Source organism: Phalacrocorax aristotelis, chromosome Z (genome assembly GCF_949628215.1).
Source record: "Phalacrocorax aristotelis chromosome Z, bGulAri2.1, whole genome shotgun sequence".
Taxonomy (NCBI): domain Eukaryota; kingdom Metazoa; phylum Chordata; class Aves; order Suliformes; family Phalacrocoracidae; genus Phalacrocorax; species Phalacrocorax aristotelis.
The window spans coordinates 72,415,037-72,436,637 of NC_134311.1; the positions used below are offsets into that span (position 1 = coordinate 72,415,037).

At 45.3% G+C, this 21,601-nt stretch overlaps 1 protein-coding gene across 3 annotated transcripts in view; it reads left to right on the top strand.

The window, feature by feature from the left end:
- FAM219A (family with sequence similarity 219 member A) overlaps nucleotides 1-21,601 on the top strand; it is a 111,515-nt gene that overhangs the window by 76,694 nt on the left and 13,220 nt on the right. For all 3 annotated transcript variants that reach the window (XM_075079926.1, XM_075079927.1, XM_075079925.1), the window contains exon 3: nucleotides 18,339-18,441. In XM_075079926.1, coding sequence (XP_074936027.1) covers nucleotides 18,339-18,441 — 103 coding nt within the window. The remainder of the gene's footprint in view (nucleotides 1-18,338; nucleotides 18,442-21,601) is intronic.

Here is a 21,601-nt window from a genome sequence, read left to right on the forward strand (position 1 = left end):
TCCCTAGTAAACACTGGCACAATTTTTTTTTTGTAAGTTCACTAAAAGAATATGTAATTGTTCCAAAACTGTTCTCAAATTGATGCTTAATTTACAAGGTGGTTTTGGCTATATAAAGTTTGGGAGACTCAAGTCACAAAGTGGCTGTGCCTTTTTTAGCTGCAGACTTGCAGTCAGAACACGGAAGACTCAAGTTCAAGTCCTTCTTCTGCCTGAATGCTTTAACCACGGGGCTAAAATGTGGCTTTACACAGCCTCTGATCTGTGGGGCAGCGGGCAAAGCAAAATGTGAGAGCAAAACTTTGACATAATTATTTCTGTGCAGGCAGATGTTATGTTTTTAGTTCCTCGCACTTCACAGAGCTGACTCACTTCTGCCTATGTGCAGAAAAGCTACAATAGACAACAGTCCTTGAATTTGGCTTTGGCTCCTTTGGACAGTCATTTGGGTTTTGCTATCCTTCATTGAAATGGGTTGATCCACAAGGAAGTGATCTTAGCTCCTTTGTTACCAATGTTCTTCCTTCTATCTGCAATTAAAAATTCATGGGTACCAGGGAGTTTCCACCTTCCTAGAAAGTAGTGTCATGACTGTCTTAGCAAAGGCTATGGCTGCTTTGGGTCTCATTGACTAACTGAAGTGAAGCATCTCCAGGGGGTCTACAGGACATTCATCTGACCAAAACCAGGCTGTAATCTCATCTGCTTCAGAGCAGGGCAGAGAGAGAAAGGGAAAAGGGCAGGAGTAAAGGGGGGGAAAAGGGTGCCAGCTGCCTGCATTTACCTGGTGATGACCATCAGGTGAGAGATGACTAGGGTAATCTGAAGAGTTGTAAGAGGTATGGAAAAGCTTCATGTGAAACTTCCTCTGTGCTAGTGAGGAATGATATCAATGTGCCTGAGTTGGCAGTAAATTACCTGTAGCATCTAGTGGGTACTTAATTTCCAACATGTTTCTTGTCTCACCTTAATCAACTTAAGGAAATCCATTTTCACCATGAGGACAGTCAAGCACTGGAAAACTTTTTCCAGGGAGGTAGTGTTATCTCCATCCTTGAAGATTTTGAAAACCTGGCTGAATAAAGCTCTGAGCAGCCCAGTCTGATCCCATAGCTGATCCCGCTTTGAGCAGGACATTGGGCTAGTAAGCTCCTGAAGTCTCTTCCAACTTGAAGTGTCCTGTGATCTTATTACTAGTTAGGGCTCCAGTTCTTTTTCTAGATGTCATATACTTTCTACTCACTACTGAAAAAGTCTATCTAAGTCCTATTTAGTTATTCACTTGTGTTCCCAACACAAACGTGATAGGATTTGCAGGTAAACTTAGGTAACTTGCGTGCCCTGGCACAAAGCAGCCCTCTTCCATAAGCACTGGTACATCCACTGGCAAACGAAAGAAACCTAACTTGATTTTCACTCCATTACAAATGTTCTTCTTGTTAAATTTTAATAATTGATCTCTGTTCTTCCTCTTTAATTCACCATACCTCCTCGACTGTACAGTGATTGAATTTAAGAACATATACAAACTAATTTTCTCCTTTGCTTGTATCTCTTACTGACTCCAGTGCACAGGCAAGGGAATTTGTTCTTCTACAGATGTGTTTCCTGACTTGCATTTTATCCATGTTTCTCAATGCTGAGTGATCTTTTAATACCAGCAAGCAGCTAATTTCTTGTACCCACTATGTCCTGGCAAAACAAGGGCAGTCACAGAGTGCAGTGATGAAATATTACAAAGCAGAACCAAATTCAAGGTGGTTGCGCACATGTTTATCTGAGGTGCAACACAGGTGACAATCAAGCTGCTGCTAAGGTGGCTGTACGACACCTCCATTTCATAGACCAGTTTGAGGAGTTCTTGGCATTGGTGATGTCTCAGCCAGCCATTGGAAAATGCACTGAAATCTTAGATTGGCAGAGGGACTCTTTCCTGCTGTAATTTGGATTTTAGGGAGTCTTTGCAGGAAAAGGTCATGACCCAGAGGCTGGCTATCACACACAGATCCCTACCTGTTGCATGCCACCATGAGGAAAAGAGCAAATGAATCCTCCTGTCATGTGTTTTTTCCCATTTGCATCCCATGCATTTTTTAGGTAGGATGGGGGAATGGATTTTAGGCAATAAAGTTAAAATCCATCCTGGAGAATGAGGTCGACTATTCTAATAATTTGAAAAACATTGTTTAGATCTTCTTATGAGGATTTTAGGGCAGGAGTGGAGGCAGTGGGCAGATGTTCAAGACTGTTAAAGGTGTGGAGGCTGCCTTGGGGGAAAAATTGAATGCTGGTCTGGAGCAAACTGATACGTTGCCTGTAGCCAAGAAGAAATAAATTCTCTTTCATGGTCTTGGAGTTTGGAACAAAGAGAAGCTTGTGAAAAGCTGATTGTTACATCTAACAAGGTTACAGAACAATACTAACATTTTTCAAAGGCAGGATACAACAAAAAAGCAACTTGTCAGACCTGATAGACCAGCTGTATAATCCAGAGGCAGAATCACAAAATTGTGAAAAATAAAGGAGAGAATATTTGAGGTTCTAAAAATGATGATTTGTGTACATTTCTTCTGGTCCTTCACCTCAACAAATTATTTTCTCTGGTTTCCTGAGAACGCATAGTGTAGTTAGTGCTCAAGAAGGCCCTTAGCAGTGGTTAACAACCAGGGGTGTTGGAAGGCTGAGTACTGTGAGCTGTGGTCTGTGGAGGAAACGGGATTATGTTAGGTGGAAGGAAAGAGTAAGTAGTGGCATGTCATGATTTGTAAACAGCCACCATTGTAAAACCTGTTCTTTGGGGCAGTCCTTCAAAGCCTCTGAAGTTTGCTGCATATGGATCTCTGTGCCAGTCCAGCAGTGTTGGAGTAACCCAAGTGACTTCAAGTGGTGGCCTTGGTACTCAAGAGTTTTCCAGAGGGAGAGTGTCCCATGGGCACCATCTGCCCAGGCACTGACTTTTGCTTTGCTCCTTCACTTGGAGACTTTTGGCTTCACTTGCAGACCATCAGATGTACCTGGTAAACAAACACTCTCTCAGGGTGATGCATTCCCAGGTCCCCAGCACCTCGCACTGTTACTGGAAGATGTTGGTTGATTTTCGTGAGGTCTGTTGCAGATGATCAGATTATGGAGCCAGCAGTGAATTCTAAGTATGGTTTTTCTGATTTTTCACAAGGTCAACCAAAGTAAGCAGAGTGCATTTGAGACTGCAGTTAAAGTAAGAAAACCGTACCATCACTGTCCCAGCCATCGAGGCCTTTCTGGTGAGCGAAGTGTGGTCGATTTAACCCCCAAATTTACCTCTCTGTATTACTGGAATTTGCTGTTGCAAAGTGCCCTCACCAGCACAGAAACAGCAGAGGCACTTTGTTGGGCTCTCGTTTGTTCCAATTCACTGCTTTTAAGCATCAAACTATGAAATTTTTGGACGAGAATACTTTCTGCCTCTGGTTTCCAATACCATCCTCTCCAGAGGGATATGGAAGAGCGATAGCTCTTTGGACCTTTCCTACTAGACACTGCTGCAGAGGTGATGCTGTCAGAGCTGCTCTGACAGCTTTGTCACAGTGTGGTCAGGAGAGGAGAAGCAGCTTGCTTTCCTTTATATTTTACTGGACCCTGGAGACCTGGTAGGAAGAAACCTTGTTTCTGTCATTGGGCTGAGCCAATGTGACTTAACATGCCCAGGGAACAGATGCAGGGGATAGAAAAATGCCAGCTTGAGTTGTTTTTCTGCCTCTTCTCGTTCTTTATCACTGTGAGCTCCAAGTCAGGACACATCGCCTCAATCAGATGGTGTTGCTGGGTTGTGTATTGGGTGATCAGAAAATCATGATTCTTCCTCTCATTCCCCCAGTGCACATGCTGCACAAGGAGAGACTCTGTTGAAGACAGCGCAGCAGATCCCAGTGCCCCCAAATTTTTGCTCAAGTGCCATCACTGGAAAGGACAAGGCTGTCAGTCACTGGGCTTCCTCCACAACTATACTGCTGATGACCTGGAGAGAAGTTAAATGTTTTTTATTCCCTGAAGCTTGGCATTGCCCTTCTGTTCACCTCACCAGTACAGCTGTTAGCAGCCACAAAGCCCTGTTGAAAGCAGAGTATTTTCTGCCACGCTTTCACTCTGCTCACAGCTTTTCCCAGTTCTTTTTGAGCACTGAGTGTGCCAGCGTAGGTGGGGTGGAGAGACTGTCAGGAAATCTGAGTGTTAAAGCTATTTCTGTTTGGATCTTGGCAAAACCCTGACTCTTTCCAGCATATTGTGTGTGAAATGGAGGTTCCAGTCTTGAGAGAGTTACTGAATGTGTGTGTACACACACCACAGCTCCTTCATCCTCCCTGCACTTGCTTGTACTTCTTGCCTTGGGGGGAACCAGTACCTCATCCCCACTGCACGTCTCCTGCAGATTCCTCAGCCTCTGTGTTCAAATAGAGTTTCTGATGTTGCTTCACATCAAAGTTGTCTTCAGGACAGATAATCCTGTCACCCTTATTTTCTGCCTCTGGGGTAATCTGAGATACAGTATGACCTATAAGTTGCTGATGCTTGTAAGGAGAGAAATAATGAGACAAAAAAGATGACAGTTGATACTTCTAGCCCTGCATGGAGCTGGTTAGCAAGGGAAATCTGTGTTCTGGATTCAAAACAGATTATGAACAGGAAAATTAGTTTCTTTACAAAAATTTGTAACAAAAATGAAAACAAAGCAAACTTGTATCTCTGCAAAAGCTCTCTGAAATCCCACCATGCCTTAAGATAACAACCCCCTGCTTTTCACATCTTTTGCTCTAATTTGGAGTCTGTAGGGTTTTGTTCCTTGCACATCCTGCTGCCTGTTCCATTAGCAGATGTGCAGTACCCAGCCAGCATCTCCTCTGAAGTGTCCCCTTCCCTCCCCTTCACCTCTGCCTGTCCACCCAGCAGCACCACCTGGCTGAAGGGCAGACAGGTCATTTCTTACAAAGTCCTTTAAAAGGGATTGGAAATAGCACAGACTCTGACAAAGTTTTTTTCAGGGGAAAAAAGCTGACCCTCCTCACTCCACTTTTTCATTATTAAATTCAACCCACTTTTGCTGCGCTTAAGTATCTGTGTATACAAGCTAAAGCCTGTTGTAAATCTTAATTATTGAAAGATAAATCAAACTGAAATTGTAACAAAGAGGAACTGTACATCACTGAAACACCTACCATTTTAGCTGCCTGTACTGCTTATGCACAGTCTGTTTTGTCTCTTCATTTCCTCAGGCAAGGAAAGTGTGTATAGAATGTCTTCTATACACACTCACTAGTCCTTTAGCAGTGCTGCAATAAAGCCTTGCTTGCTGAGACCTTGAGGCTGTTTCTCTCCTCTTTTCTTCTACTCTTACAACTCTTCTGTTCCTCTCATCTCACCTCCAGCTCCAGTCAGGCAGCCAAACAGGTAGCTAGCTGTACAACCGTAAGTCTTATGTCTGTATGCAGTTGGCAGATTTAGCTCACAAATATATATGTGCCAGGTGAAGCTGAATACACGTGCACTGTGGCCCAACACAAACCTGACCCAGGCATGTAAAAGGCACAGAAATTATGATAATTCTTGTATTGCTTTTGCTTGTCTCCTCCCTTTACTCTTAGAAATGCTGGAGAAAATCCTTAGCTAATGGTCTAATAAGCAAATGCAAGCTGGGATTTTTCCTCCCTTCAGTGCACACAGCTCGCCATTGAGGAGGGAGGTAAAAATGTTGGTCCACCAGAATTTCTGCCTCACTGGGTCATTTAGGAGAGTGGGTCAGATAGCAGGGGTTTAGCGGCTGCAGCATTGGCAGCAGTCTCATTTCGTGCTACGGTGTTGAGAGCAGGAAGCTGGGAGGCAGAGTTGGAAACCTCCTCCACGTGCCGTCTGGGGGAGGTGGGCTCTTTTGCTAATCAGTAGAATCTCATCTGGTCTTTAGCTGAGGCAAGACAGAAAGGCATGAATCTTTGTAAGATTAGTAACATGAGTGAGAGGTGGGGTCTGACATTCAGAGTCTAGACTAGACTTCTAGACTAGACTCCCTTTTACAGTCCCCCCAAAAGCAGTATTAAACCTTGCTCAGTCCAGCAATGCTTTAGCACCCATCCTCTCCACTTTGGGGCTGCCTGTGGTCTGGCAGTGAGCAGCACTGGGACAGCAGTGCCAGAACTGCAGCCCTGAATGGGCACGGCGCCCAACAGCTTCTGTTAGCAAACTGCTTCTGAGCATTGCTGGCCCATGCCCTATCCTAACAAAGGGTAGCAAAGATGTAAAACACATGAGCATTAAAATATTAAGCCATGTTTCACTGGCATCAGAGTCTATATTAAGAACTGTCATCATCTTTACCTGCACATTACTGCTATCTTCAACGTGAGTCAGGCTTTCCGAGTCCCTCTGACCTCCCCCTGCCACCAGAACTGCCACTCCTTTGACAGAGGCTTCAGCTCAGCAGTGCACATGTCTGATTTCCAGCTGTGGGGTTTGGCTATTTGGGATGACATCTCATCCCCCAGCCCTGCATCCCCTCCTGCAGCACTCAAAGGAACTGCAGCCAGCAATCTTGTCTTTCATCTTGTCTTTCAAGCCCAGGGGTTTCAGCAGGAACATAAGTTTTCTCTGGCCAGTCTTGTATCCCTCTGCCATTTGAGGCATGGCTGTGTTTTGCCACCAGTTCCTTTGAGAAGTGGAAGGAAAAGGCAGCTGTCAAACACTCAGCCCTGCACCTGGAAGGAGGACGACATTAAGAAACATAAAATAGCTGGCAACAGCATCCTACCATCCCCTCTGCCATTCTCTACTGGCTAACACTGACAGGTAGCAGCCCTACCTGAGAAAGAAGACAGGGAATCCCTTGAGAATGGGAAAGGATTTAATCATTTATGATTGACTGGGACTAATCCCTGAGCCCAGTTCTGATTTCTCTACCAAAGCAGGGTCTGGGCTGGAGGAGGAAGGTGACAGCATCCTGCCCCCTCTGCCAAGGCTCCCTACAAGGAACAGGTCACAGTACCCGGTAAGTCCTGTCCTTCAGCGCATGCAGCAAAGGACAAAGCCAGAGGTGAAGCCATGAGCTTTCTCTAAACTCTTTGCAAAGAGAAAGAGAAAAGGAGTTCCCACTCCTCTCCGGGGTGGGTCACCCACCGAAATCCAGATGAGAACAGTGTGGATATCAAAGTGATAGGCTAGACTTTTTGAAACCGTACTTGTCAGGTCTGCAGCTGCTGTAGATAACCCTGCCTGCCTCTCTGCACACTGTCAAGTGAGACTTCAGAAGAGAGGAGCAGGAGTCTTTGAGCTGCATCAGGTATAGCAACCGAGCTGCAATGCCAAGCTGTCCCTAGGGGCCACCATGCCCTGGTGATCTGGCAGCAGACCCAGGTGTGACCCAAACAGCTTTGGCAGGTACTTCTGCAGCAGGAGAGAGAAGTATTGGGGCATGCCATGCCCAAAGGCTCACACAGGATCCCTGACCCTGCTGCAAAAGGAAAAGTGTTCAATTAGGGGCCACTATCCCTCTGAAATAGAATTCCTGCTGACCTAATTAATGAAAGCTTAATCAGAAGATTGGTTAATCACAAACTTATTAAATAACTAATTGAGCTCTAAGGGTGTTTGTCAGATTTCCAGACAATGGCAGTCTCGCTAAGGGAGAGATCAGGTCAGTAATCCTGTTAAGAGAGCAGGTTTGCTGTGCGGGACAGCTCTCTGGCTGAGCCGTTGCTGATCCAAGTTCCCAGGACTGGGGCTGATAAATTGAATAGCAGGAAAAGGCACTGTGGGCTGTACATATCCTGTTCTCCCATAGACATTCATAGTAAACAGGTAATTCATCTAGTGAAACAATGCCTGACAGTTCTCTTCTGGCGAGCAGAGTACTTGGCGGGCGACATGCTAAGTTAGTGACATGCTTTCTTTCCCTTTTCCAGGGAAGAAAACAGGAGGTATCATGCCACAGAGCAGGTATTTCTCAAAGCATGGTGGGGTGAGGAGTATCCATCCATTCAGCATGTTAACCAGCCTAGTTGCCTTTCTCCATCTACTTTCATTTTATTAGATAGAAAATAAGGAATTTTGTTTGAAATGCATAGGGTTGCAGAAAGCCAATGCAGTGGATGATAAAACAGAACGGACAAATACATGACGTTTTGCTGCTAAATCAAAGCCAGAAACATGGCTGGGACTGTCAGCTTCAGTCAGTCCTGGGAACAAGAAAAGTCCAAGGGTCCTTTCCAAGCAAGATGCTGAAGTCAGTGAGCTGTGAGTCCCTTCCAACCTTATGTGCTGCCTGTGGCATTAGCACTTCTGTCCTTATTTGTTCTGGCTACTGAATGGGAACTCAACAAGTCATTCCAAGCAGTGGTATCTGCCAGCCAGTGAAAGCTTTCCCAATTACAGCATATTAAAATAAGTTAAATATGTAGCGTATATAGGCTATAAAACACATGCTTTCTGCCATAGACCAATCATTTAGTGTGTATTTTAGACTCATGCAGGCATGGACATTTGAGTGTATGCAATTCAAGCCTGCTTATGTCAGATGCTGTTCAAGTATTGTTTATACAAATTTGCACTATGTGATGATCTCCTGTGTAACCAAAGGCTATGAGTATTAAGCTAAGCAAGTTTGTTCTGTACTCTCCTAAATACATATCACGCTTACTACATCATCAGTGACCTTAATGGTTCTTCAGAGAACATCAGGACCCATAAAAAATGTGTTGTGGGCCCTAATATTAACTCTGTTTATCTGGTAAATTAGTTAACCTTTAGAATAAGTGATGCTTTAAATAAAGAGAGTTCAATTGCACTGTATAGACTCCTTTTTTTTTTTTTTTTTGTCTGCTACACAGAAGGGTGAAGCAAATGGCTTTGACTTAAACCTGTGTTCAGTTGAGTAGAAATGATAAGGGGGCATTTGCAGAAGTTCTTTCCAGGTGAAATAACTTAATTCTCTCTGTCCCTTTAAAATATGTTAAGGGAGAGAGTAGCTCAGTTTTATGGATTATATTTTGTAGAATTGAGTTTATAAACTGAAACATTTTACCTGGGCTTGTCAGGATGCAAACACTTCCCCAGATATCCAATGTTGTTCTTCTGGCTGGTAGGAAAAGTATTCTTTGAAAGGTACATGAAAGTACCAAATAAATCTCTTTCTGAAGGTAAATGTGGAAAAAAAAACAAAAAAAAACTTATGCTATTCATATATTCCAGTTTTGACAGAGATAAATTAAATCTTTATTGCAGTATTTTGCAGCCATTAGGAATAAAAGTCTCAATACTTAAGAATTAAGTGAAAAAGCACAGGCTGAATCACAACAAAATGCCTTTGTGAGCTGGGAGCTGTGACAATAGATGCCTTTAAATCAGTATGGAAAGATGTTCATAGATGAAGAAGATTAATTGCTGCCTGCTGCTACATAGTCGCAACCTGTCTAAAATGGCTGCACAGACAGCTCAGGCAGAGGACTGAAATCCCAGTTCTCTGCCTCCCTGCTGCCATGGATGCTCCTCACGGCTTTAAGGTAAACCAGTTAAATAGTCTCTCCTCGCAGTAAAATACAACTTACTTACTGTTTTACAAAGATGATTTGCAATTATGTTGTGCCATGAAGAGGTAAAATGCTCTGTGTTCAAAATAGTAATTTTTTTCCCTAAAGTGCACAGCCATAAGGTTTTATTTGCTAGGTGGCTAACTGCCACTGGATACCCTGCTCTCTTACATGTCAAAGCCCAATAGTGGATACAGAGAAGGCATTCCTTCCCATAATCACAAGAGGGTCAGATAAATGAGCTTTGGGGCTGTGAGAGTGTGTCTAGGGGACAGGGGCATGCTGCTGGAACATAAAGCCACTTCTGGAGATGCTTGTAATGTAAGGAGATGACAGCTTTCACTGAGACCGGAGCACTCATTTACCTGTCCTCTGTGCTAAGGAATAGTGTGACACTTCAGTTTGGTATGTTTTCTGAAAGAAAACACAAAAATTGACATCAGCCAGGCCATCAGAAACCTCTCTGTAACTTGTACAGGCAGCGCTTTTAGGTGAGCATTACCTAGAATGAGACCTGTGTTGCTGTGCATGCAAAGCACAGACTGCTTATTGTAGTAGTTGCTATACGAGAAGTTAGGAGCTGCATCCTTGAATAAGAGATGCAAACATTGTCTTTGTACTCCCTAAGTCATTTACCAGTTCTTTGTCTGGTCAGGCCTTCTTGGGAGCTCAAGGGAACTCAAAACCACTGAAAGCCCATTGGTGTTTGTGCCAGCTCTTAGCTGTGCCAAAGGGACAGAGCAGCAGCCATATCAACAAAACATAAGGAAATATGCTACTTGGATGTTTAAAACCTGGTCCAAGAGGGACCTTGGAATACAGATTTATATGCCTGGTCTTGCTAGCCAGTTCTCACAATTAGACTTAGTTCACTAATTTCCGCAAGTTTGGCTGGGTCAGTAAAAATAACGTACTTCAGCTAAAAATACTGTGTCATGCCCAGGTTGGTAGCTGGCTGACTTAGCTATTTGACCCTTACTTATCTGAACAGCGTTTTCTGAAGCTGGGTGAAACAATCCTGGTTCCGGTGGCCTGTCCTGAATAATCAATGCTGACACCCAGTGCATATCAGCTTTAAACCATATTGCCAGGATTCAGAGCATGGGGCTGGCCTCAGACAGATCCTTTTAGTTGCTGCTACCCCTGTTTAGTAGAAGTCACTTCTCTTTTGCCTTTATTTGTGATGCAGGGAGGCACAGCCATCAGCTGTGCTAATGCTGCCATGTGGTCGCACTTACACTGTCCAAATCTCCCCAGGGAGCACAGCCCTCACCAGGATCAGCATGGCCCTGGCACACAGCTTTCTTATTCCTCCCTTTCTATATAGCCTGCAGGCAAAGTCCCTATTGATGTATGTGCCCTGAAATCTCTCCAAGAAGTAACACAGTCCTCGCTGACAAATACTCTCTGTCAGACATGAAAGGTAGTGAAGGTTTCAATGTTAACTCGATGCATGCTGTTGTCCCCGAGCTAAATGATGCAAGCAAGCTGAAATCAGGACTTGGGCTTGAAGTAGAAGTTGTAGTCAGCACTTCATTCTTTCTCCCTCTGTGTGTTCACAACTCTGTTCATCATTCAGTGGGATCTGAACAGACAGATTGATTTTATTTACTGTGTAATTACAAGTCTCAAGCTTGCTTGAGAAGGTAGAATTCTTCAGGGAATCACTGCAGTCCTCAGCCTCTGAAATGGTTTAGCTGACCGCAGGGGACAGAGAGGCAAACACATCCCAAAATCTCATCTCATAGACCTTGAAGATGCAAAAATACAACCTGTCACACCAAATTAATTTCTCATTGTCTCCCCACTGCAGCAAATCCCATGGACCCACACTGCACTGTCCCCACAGCAGGAAGCTCTGTCCCTGGTCATGCAGGTTCATAAGCATTTGAGTTAGTGAGGTTCAGCCAGCAGCTTTCAGCAAAGAGACAGGAGCAGTCAGCATCTGCATGCTTCCAACCCACAGTGCAAAGGAAGCAAATCAGCCTCATCTGCCACTGAACTATGTTTGTGCTGATCAGGCTGCCTCAACTGAGGGGGATGTATGTAGTCAAGCACTGTGGCAGTGAGAGGCAATGGCACCCTAAACCACTCTCCACCCACCACTGTCTGACCAGAGGGGGAATCACTTACTGTCTTGGGACAAATGGGAACCATGGATATGGGGCAGGGTCTGACCCTCCAAATAGCTCTTCAGCATAGTACAGGGTGTTGTTCACCAAATCCCTGGGTTGTCTGCTTTGCCTGATACCGCAACAGTAGTAGTTCTGCAGGAGACTGAAACATATGGCTACTTTTGCCATTTCTGCTTTGGGGTAGCATGCAGGCAAAGCCAATGCCTCCGTACATAGCAACATGTACCAAAGAAGCTGTTCAGCATTTCATTTTTAAAAAACAGGAAAACATTGTTAAAATTGGTTATGATTTTATTTAAACACTGAAACCAGAGGAATAATTATAAGGATTTATTCAAGTCTGATTTTTAACATAGGCACATTCATGTTAAGTCCATTTTCCTTCACATGCTCCATTACTATTTTCCCTCATCATAAAGCAGCCAGACGTACCCAGCCAGGTGGACAGGTAACCATTTTGAATTGCACTAAGTAGTACAGCTGTGCTTGAAATCATTCATTAGGGCTGTAGCTGATCCCAGTGGTAAGGGGAGAATTCAGCCCCACTTGATTAGACAGGACTTTCTGTAATAGAGGTTCCCTGTGGGAATGTGCTTCATTTGTCAGCATGCAGTTATTTGACCATCCACTGACACATCCTAAGTCAGGCAGGTGAAACACACCAGGGCAGGGACGATTTGCTGAGTGCTTAGCGTGCTGGGGCAGCATTGCATTGAGGACCTTTGCATGCAGCTATAATACGAGACCATTGCCAGACAGGATGCAAGGCTGGGCAAGTTATGGTCCTGACTGTGTCTGCAGCATGTGTTTCCTTTGCTCCTTTATACTTAGGTATTATTCCTGCCATACTGAAAGCTCCATGGGTTTCTTTGGCTGTTGTTTTGTCACCAGTAGAGCTTCCTTGAAGTAGCACTTGAAGCAGATACTGAATGGCTCAAATGGGGTCAACAAGCAGAACAGGATAGTGTGAGGCTAGCACAAAGGTAGCAGCTTGCTCATTGAGCAGATTCATCTTCTTTCTTTAAATGATTTTAACGTCATAATGGGACAAAGTGTCTTAAAGATGAAGTGACAAGTTGGACAAGAAAGGAGGGGCAAGATGTGATGTGGTTGGCAGGTCCAGACGAAAGGCTGTCCCACATGCTGTTCAGAGCAGTATAATGGTGTCAAAAGGATCCTGGATCCCCTCATCACATACACACACACACGTACACACGTACACATGTGCTGTTCAATGTGTTCCTCTTCTGTCACTGTTTCCAGGATTAGAATAAGTGGAGCTGGTGCAGCCAAATTCCCCAGTGCGTCAGGCTGACAGCACAGCTGTCTGTTCTCTGAGCTCTCCACTGAAATAGAAGCTAATGCGGCTTTGCTCCACTCAAGTATGGAGCCAGGTAGATTACCTATGGATGCCAGGTACCCACCAAAGCTGCTGTATTACTCCCCCTCTTCCACTGGACAGGGGATAGAAAATATAACAAAAGGTGGTGGGTTGAGATGAGGACAAGGAGAGATCACTCAGCCACTACTGCAATGGGAAAACCAGACTTGACTTGGGGAAATTAGTTTAATTTATTACCAATCAAATCAGAGTAGGATAATGAGAAATACAGCCCAAATCTTAAAAACACCTTCCCCTCACTCCTCCCTTCTTCCCAGGCTCAACTTCACTCCCAATTCTCTCTCTGCTTCCTTCTCCAAGCAGCGCAGGGGGATGGGTAATGGGGGTTGTGGTCAGTTCATCTCACATTGTCTCTGCCGCTCCTTCCTCCTCAGGGGGCGACTCCTCACACTCTTCCAGTGCTTAAGTGTAGGGTCCCTCCCATGGGAGACAGTCAACACATTTCTCCAACATGGGTCCTTCCCATGGGCTACAGTTCTTCCAAACTGCTCCAGCATGGGTCCCTCCCACGCGGCGCAGCCCTTCAGGAACAGACTGCTCCAGCGTGGGTCACCCGTGGGGTCACACGTCCTGCCAGCAAACCTGCTCCAGTGTGGGCTCCTCTCTCCACGGGGCTGCAGGTCCTGCCAGGAGCCTGCTCCAGCATGGCCTTCCCACAGGGTCACAGCCTCCTTTGGGCATCCACCTGCTCTGGCGTGGGGTCCTTCAAGGGCTGCAGGTGGATATCTGCTCCACCATGGACCTCCATGGGCTGCAGGGGGACAGCCTGCCTCACCATGGTCTTCACCACAGACTGCAGGGCAATCTCTCCTCTGGCACCTGGAGCACCTCCTCCCCCTCCTGACCTGGGTGTCTGCAGTGTTGTTTCTCTCACATAGTCTCACTCCTCTCTCCCAGCTGCTGGTCTGCAGCAGGTTTTTCTTCCTCCTTTTTGAATACATTATCCCAGAGGCACTACCACCATCGCTGATGGGCTCAGCCTTGGCCAGCAGTGGGTCTGTCTTGGAGCCATCTGGCACTGGCTCTGTCAGACATGGGGGAAGCTTCTAACATCTTCTCACAGAAGCCACCCCTGTAACCCCACTGCTAACAAAGCCTACCACACAAATCCAATACATTACCCAACACATCAACCCTTCTAATGATCAGACAGGATCTTTAGGCTCCTAACTGAGCATACTTCTTACTATCAAAGGCACATGCAGGCTACTTCATGCCCTCCCAAGCTCCTCTTCTCTATCCTGCTTCTTCAAGGAAGTGTGTGTCTGGAAAGTCAGTGAAAAGGCAGCAGGAACCTGGATTTGCTTAAAGCTGTCTCTCTCCCAGCTCTACCAGCCCTGCTGTTATTGCTAATCATTGCCTGTTGGCTCTGCAAGCCAAGTACACCCATACTCGCAGTGTGCTCAGTCACCCATAACTCTTTCATGGGAAGGGGATGACAAACCACAAGTGTGAATATTTCACTAGGTGCAACAGTAAAAAGTAGAACAGCCAAGTGAAATGAAAGCTAACCAACTTATTTCAAGTACTTGCAAATGCCGTGTAAAGAGATTGTTGGAGCTCTGCTGTTACACTGCTCTTTTACTGCCAGTAATTAGTGATTTCTGAAGCAGCTAGAGAGCAGCCTTGTTTCATTCTAGCTTCCCCATCTCCAAGGCTCTGTCCTTCACCTTGTATCTCTGCTGTATTAGCTTTCCATTGATCATCCAACAGCAAACTCACCATACACGAAATAACCAGTGGCTGGAAATCAGTCTTCGTTTTTTTCATTTGTTCTTGTATGTCACATTTTCTCTGTATTTGGCAGGAGTGTCTGTTAACCCTTCCTCATTATTCTGGTGCCCAAGAGTTGCCCAGAATTAGGCAGTTTTGTAGGGTCAGCATCAATTTTTCTATCAAGCTGCATTGCCTTCCTGGAAGTTCATTGCACGTTCTGCAACACTGCAGGCAGCACAAGCAGTCACAGGCATGGAAACCCTTTTCATAGCCAGCAGCAGAAACCACCAAGCACTGAGGACAAGCTATGCCTGTCCCCTCTGGTGGGACCATGCCCTCAATGTCTCAAGCTAAGCAGTGGCCTTGAGGCTGGGGGAGACATGTGGGAGCACAGGTCTCATCTGAGTCCCATGGGGTATAGTTGACTACCATATTGGTGAGTTTGGAATGAGTCAGAAGGAAAGAGCATCTTAGCTTTTCATTCCCTGAGAATTGCCAGGTGCACAGTTGTTAGGTTTCACATAAAGCACAGCTGGGTCAGTGAAGGGTTCTGATCTTAGGATTCATGATGTTGTGGGTGTAGCATCAGCCAATACGGGGCAGACTTTAAAGAAAAATGGCATTTACTTATGAAGAGTAGGCTGTGAAATTATATTTCACAATTTGTTAAAAAGTTGGACCCTGAAGGTAACATCTTCAGAAGTGCTTAAATCCGTCACATTTCTAAAAAAACTCAGGTACTTAGAATTTAGGAACCTGGCCTTTAAACACACATTGGGGGCAAAAAACAGATGAGCTGGAAGCCAGGAAAAGAGCTCACTACCTAGAAAAGGGGTTCACAAACTCCACCTGCTACAGCAGGAGGAAGCACCACATAGAGAACAGGCACTGAAAATCCCCTTCCCCCATTCTGATGGGGCTGATGGTTGGTGTGTGAGGCTGGAAGTTATAGCCCAGGACTACTGCAAGGGAATGGCCCCCAAAAGGTCCCGTGGGTGATGGTGGAAGTAACAGTAGTTCATAATACTTGCAAGGCTCAAATAGTAGGTTTCCTTGCCTCAAAGCCTGTTGTCACTCCTGCGCATCTCCACCACCTTCCAGGAGCTTGTCCTAACACATCAGGGCTAAGTAGGCATCCCATTACCCCTGGAAACCATTGCATTTTGTTCACCAGGGATTCAGGATTTATAACATCCAAGATGGAGGACACAGACATGGGTGTTCCTACCACACTTACATTGGATTGGGATTGTTCACTCTAAGCCACTAAATAAGTGAAAGAGGGGTTAAATAGGATATTTCATATCATTCAGACCCACATGTTGAAATAGAACTCAGTAATAGCATAGAAATACTCATGGAGAGACCTAGTAGGAAGAAAAAACCATTTAGCGGAAGTCCAGCTTCATTAGCCAAATGATTAATCTGAGTTGGAGAAGAGTGTTAGTGCTTGTACCAAGCAGCTGATGGAAAGCAGAGTGCCAGTCCATTTGAAAGACTCAGGCAGCCCTTACTGCCTTGACAGAAAATGGAACCTGTAACCTTGTTTCTGACTCAGGTGCCTTTTGGGAATTATGCAGACTCTTAAAGCATTGACAGCTTGTCATAGCACTGTGTATTTGTGATGAGCACTGGAACTTCTGAGGTAGTTGGGTAGAAGTTGGATTGTGTTTAGGGTTGTAAATATTTGCCTCCATAAAACTTTATCCCCCTGTGTCTGAATAGCAAAATCCACGTGGCCTGCAAAATACCAGCCTTTTATTCTGGAGACAGAAATAACCAATACATTTGCAAGTTCCAGTCCTGAGAAATTACTCTGAATTAAGATTTTTACTTCGACCCTGTATCGGTCTCTTTGTTGCTCATGCCAGAGAGTTATTATTCTGATCCCTTTCCTGCCAAGTTCAATGAACATTTATTCACCTCTGCTGTCAGCAGGAACAGGGCTGGGCATGGTTTGTAGGAGTATGTACTCTTTTTTGTAGGTCCCTCAGCCATGCTTATCATCACAACCTCTAGGTATCTCTGCTCCTTATTTGTCCCTCGAAAAAAGGCAGCCTTGGACATGTGTCCCCCTGCTGTTACCTGTGTGGAAGGGACAGAGTTGGCCCACGTTGCAATTGCACACCCTGGTAGGCAGGCCACTTTTCCACAAAAAGTGGGAAAAGGTGCTTTTGTCTCCAAGGGCAATAAAATCTGCAAAAGAAAAAATATATCAGCACATTTTGCACACCACAGGGGAAGCAGAAGCAAAGCGAATTCACTATTCAGGATCCCCAGCAAGCAATCTGGTAAACCCCTATTATTCAGGCATGCCACAAAAACAGTTCCCAACGTTTTCTCACACTCTGGAGAATGTTTTTAACCAGTCTTTTTCCTGCCTTACTAGCCCCCATGCTTGACTTCTCTCTACAAGCCTTGCCTGGTGTTGCAGGATGAGACTGGGGCATGTAACTCAACTTTGTGACTAATTGCTAACTCAAACCAACTGATTTCCCACAAGAAACAAGGAAGGACTTTGAATCAGAAAATTTAATATCAGTTTATATGAAAATCCTTCAACCATGGGCTCCTATCCTTGCTGGAGGCAGGACCGTATAGTACAGCACAGACATTGCATAGCTGCAGAAGGCTTAGCTTTAGGACCTGAATTCTAGTTGTGATCCTGTGGTGAGAAGTTATTAAGCAAAATAATCTCTCCTAAAGGAGAAGCTAATTTAAATCCCCACTTGTACTGAATATATGAAGAAAGCTTTACATACTGTCAGCATTTTAAGGCACGTTTCAGCAGCAAGTAGAATGCGCTCTGAAAATTTAAGCAAACAATATGCCATTTGAAAATACAGCTGCAAAATGTTTCACTTTTTTTTTTTTCTTAAATAAAGCAAGCAAGCTCCTAAGAGTCCATGTGAGATAAAAGAGAAAGAAACATGGGGGATGTCGCAGATTGCCAGGAGGAGAAGCAGGGAAGGCAGCAACACTTTCTGCTGTACTGTATGTTAGTCTGGTGAGTCGCCATCTAGGGAAACAGTAATAACTCAGGCCTGGTGTCAAGCTGGGCTGGACTAACACTAAATGATGGTCATGCTTTGGTGGAGACACTTTTCTACCCCCACTGGGGACCTCAGTGGCAGCCTTGATAGGAGGGGAAAATGTAGAAGGATAAAGTCCCTTGCCTGGCACAAAGTACAGTCTTAGGGTCCATGCAGCAGCCAGGTGCAGAGACAAGGTCTCTGCGCTTTTTATGCCTGAGCTGGTTTTCATCCAGAAGCTCTGTGACCATCTTAGTGTGGCATTGTCAACAAGCCACTGTGAGTCATGGTACATTAGTTTTAGCTCCTGGTGACGATGGAGGCAACGGGACGCAGCTCATCTGGCCTTTGCAGTGTCCCTCCTTGGGAGATGGAGAGCTAATGGTCTTTGCTATTAATTCTGCTATGCCTTTTGCCACTATCAAATCTGGGTTTCTGCAGCTGTATGGTGGCCAGCAAAGCTGTTGTCCTAATTTTGCTTTTTCCCTTTGTATCCCATATGCAGAAAAGCAGAGGGAGCTGGCTCGGAAGGGGTCCCTGAAGAATGGCAACATGGGAAGCCCAGTTAATCAGCAGCCCAAGAAGAACAATGTGATGGCACGAACAAGGTAAAGGACCGGAAGATCATTCATCTGTGCTCCAAACTGCAATCCCTAATGGCCTTAGGATGGGCAAGGAAGATGTTCATTGCCATTCACCTACTGCCAAACACACTCTGAGAGCAGTGATGGCCCTTCCCAAGCTCACAAGCCCAAATACTCTGTGCTATGTTGCATCTCATCCCCTGGGGAGATGAAGGGACAGCTAAACCCAGGATCAGTGACAGTGCAGCCTGCAGGAGGCAGAGGCAGCCCAGCCTGGTGGAAATCAGGGGTTTGAGACGGCTGCCTTGCATGTTCTGGGTAGCTTCACGTAACACATAATCCTGACAGCAGGAGAGGTATGATGCTGCTTCATGTAAGCAAACTGGTTTAGAGCTTAGTTCTGGTTCTGCCTTGGCTGCTTTTATCGTAGTAGTTCCCCTGCTCCTTTTTGATGATGACCCCTTCCCCATACTGATTGACTTAATGAAGTCCTGTAAATAATCCATCTCTGTGAGCTTTGCTCTACACCTCCTCCGCACTTTGAACAGCATGGTCATACTTTGCTAGGGCTGCTTTGGCACATCTTGGTATGACAGTATCAGACAGTGCTACAAACCACTGTAAACAAAGACGTTCCTAACCAAATGCTTTCTTTTAGACTACTTCTACTTTTCCATGCAAGCTTCAGTGCACCAATGTGTTATTTACCTGCATTCAGGAGGCAGGAACCCCCCTGCAGTGTGCAGTTGCACACTTTGCATGCTACTAGAGAAGTGGCAGTTTTTAGTGGAGAACCTCACTTAAAATAGAAGAATCTGCATGAATGCTGTGTGTTTACTGATGAATGGGAAAGTTACATGGATTACCATATATTAAGTAGAACAGGAGCTGCGGGTCAGAGCTTCTCTGTATGCAACTCATCTGACAGATGAGGTTCTTTGTTCACATTAATTCCCAAAACCCAAAATAGTAGCCATAAATCATGCCACGACTTTGCCAAGTTTTATTTGTAAGCCCCTGCAATATTGGTGGAATATCCTGCATTGCTCCCTGCTCTGTGTTTGGTTGTTGAGACCATGTAAAGGAGCCAGCCACTTCATAGCAGTAAGAAATTCAGCAAATGCTCTCAGTTGGGTTTTCCACGCCCACTATTGCTCCTTGTCTTCCAAATGCAAGCTGGAAAGACTTGGTTTCTTTTGGCAATAGGCTGCATGCTAGCTTCCTGAGAGGAATGGTAGCAGATTCGGTGCTTGAGAGATTCAGAAACACTGAAATTAGCAAAAGAAGATGGTAAGGGAGAGAAGATGGGATAAGTACAGGTGGCTACCTGTAGAATTAGTGGCGTATGCTTGGAGAGGTGGTTGTTTGTGAGCTGCCAAAGGAAAGAAGAGTGATTTGATTGGGGAAGAGCAGAGCAGTGACACCTATTAACAAAAGCTTTCAAACAGCCAGCTCAGTTTTATTCTATTTGTAGACATTTGAGCACTGTTCAGAGGACTTGTGGACCCCTCCACAGCCAAGCATAGCCTGCTGGCAGTAGACGTGCTTTTCTTAGTTACCCTTCGTGGAGCTTTTAGAAGCACCCCTTGGGATCCGCAAAACAGAGGTTTGCAGCTGTTGCTTTAATAGCAGATGCAGCCGAACTCCATTCCCATGTGGCTGGGAGATGCCTGGCACAGGGTCTCACCGGCCCAAGTCCCTTCATCCCCCAGCACCCTTGGATTTCTGGGAACCAAACTGCACCATGAGCACACCCCTAATAATACCTCAGAACGTTCAGTCTGTCTTGCCACAGACAGGGCAAGTCCAGGAAGGCAGAAATGCCACAAGCTTGTTCAAGCAGCTTCTTTTCACGTGTAACAGTTGCAGTATAATGGGAGATACTCCAGTGGGATACATTGCAAAAAGTCCAGTTATGGTTTAAGTCTGAATTGTTGCCTTCCTCTGGTCTCTGCAGGAGAAGAATAAGCTGAAGCCATTTCCCCCTTTAAACAGTTCTGCTCTTCTCAACAAATGTATTTTCCTTCATTCGGGCAAACCACACTGCCTCTTCTAGTCTCTGCTGCACGTCCTCCTTCCCCAAGGCTTCTGTTCTTCTGTGTTACCTGTATGAATTTCTGACATCCAGTCTCTAGCACCAAGTTGCCTTCACCATTTGGTCTTCTCCTGGGCCACGGGCAGAGACAGCCTTAGAGGTGAAAGGATCTGGATCCATAACACGCTCAGTCTCCCTAAGAGCAAATAAAATATTAACAAGGTTGGGGTGATGCTGGCACGCTTGCTACGAGCACAGGCAGAGACCACAACATCATTCACACCACCTGGGCACAGCCAGATATTGCAGTCCACTCTGAGGACAACCTGAACTCGGATTTGTGTCATGACATGTTTCATGTTAAGTGAGCAAAAACACCCAAGACAAGAAGCTCATACTGGGACAGCTGTGGATAAAAGCAACTACTACTGCTACCCAGCTTTGTTCCAAGGACAGTGGAAAGAGAAAATAAGGACAATCAAAACGTGAGGGAAAGACTTAGGTGAGGAGCAGAGACATTATCACAGTTTGTGTCTGTTGCAGAAAAACTGAAGTTCTGTATTATTAAGAAAAAAGACATTTCTCAAGAAAAAGATGTAGTGGGTTGGTTTTTTTTTAATCAAGTAAATAGCACCACAAAGGGTTCTTCTCCTACATCCCCCTATAGTGCTTTGTTCACTCATGATATAATAACAACCATCAGTGAGTATATATGGCGGAGTTCCAGGGAACTACAGGCCCGTCAGTCTGACCTTCGTGCCAGAGAAGGTTACAGAGCAGATCGTCGTGAGTGCCATCACGGCACGTACTGGATAACCAGGTGATCAGGCCCGGTCAGCGTGGGTTTATGAAAGGCAGGTCCTGCTTGACTAACCTCTCTCCTTCTGTGACAAGGTGACCCACTTAGTGGATGAGGGAAAGGCTGTGGGTGTTTTCTACCTAAACTGTAGTAAAGACTTTGACACCATTTCCCACAGCATTCTGCTGGAGAAGCTGGCTGCTTGTAGCTTGGATAGGTGTACTCTTTCCTGAGGAAAAGCTGGCTGGGTGTCTGGGACCAAAGAGTTGTGGTGAACGGAGCTAGATCCAGTTGGCAGCCAGTCACAAGTGGTGTTCCCCAGGGCTCAGTTTTGGGGCCAGTTCTATTTA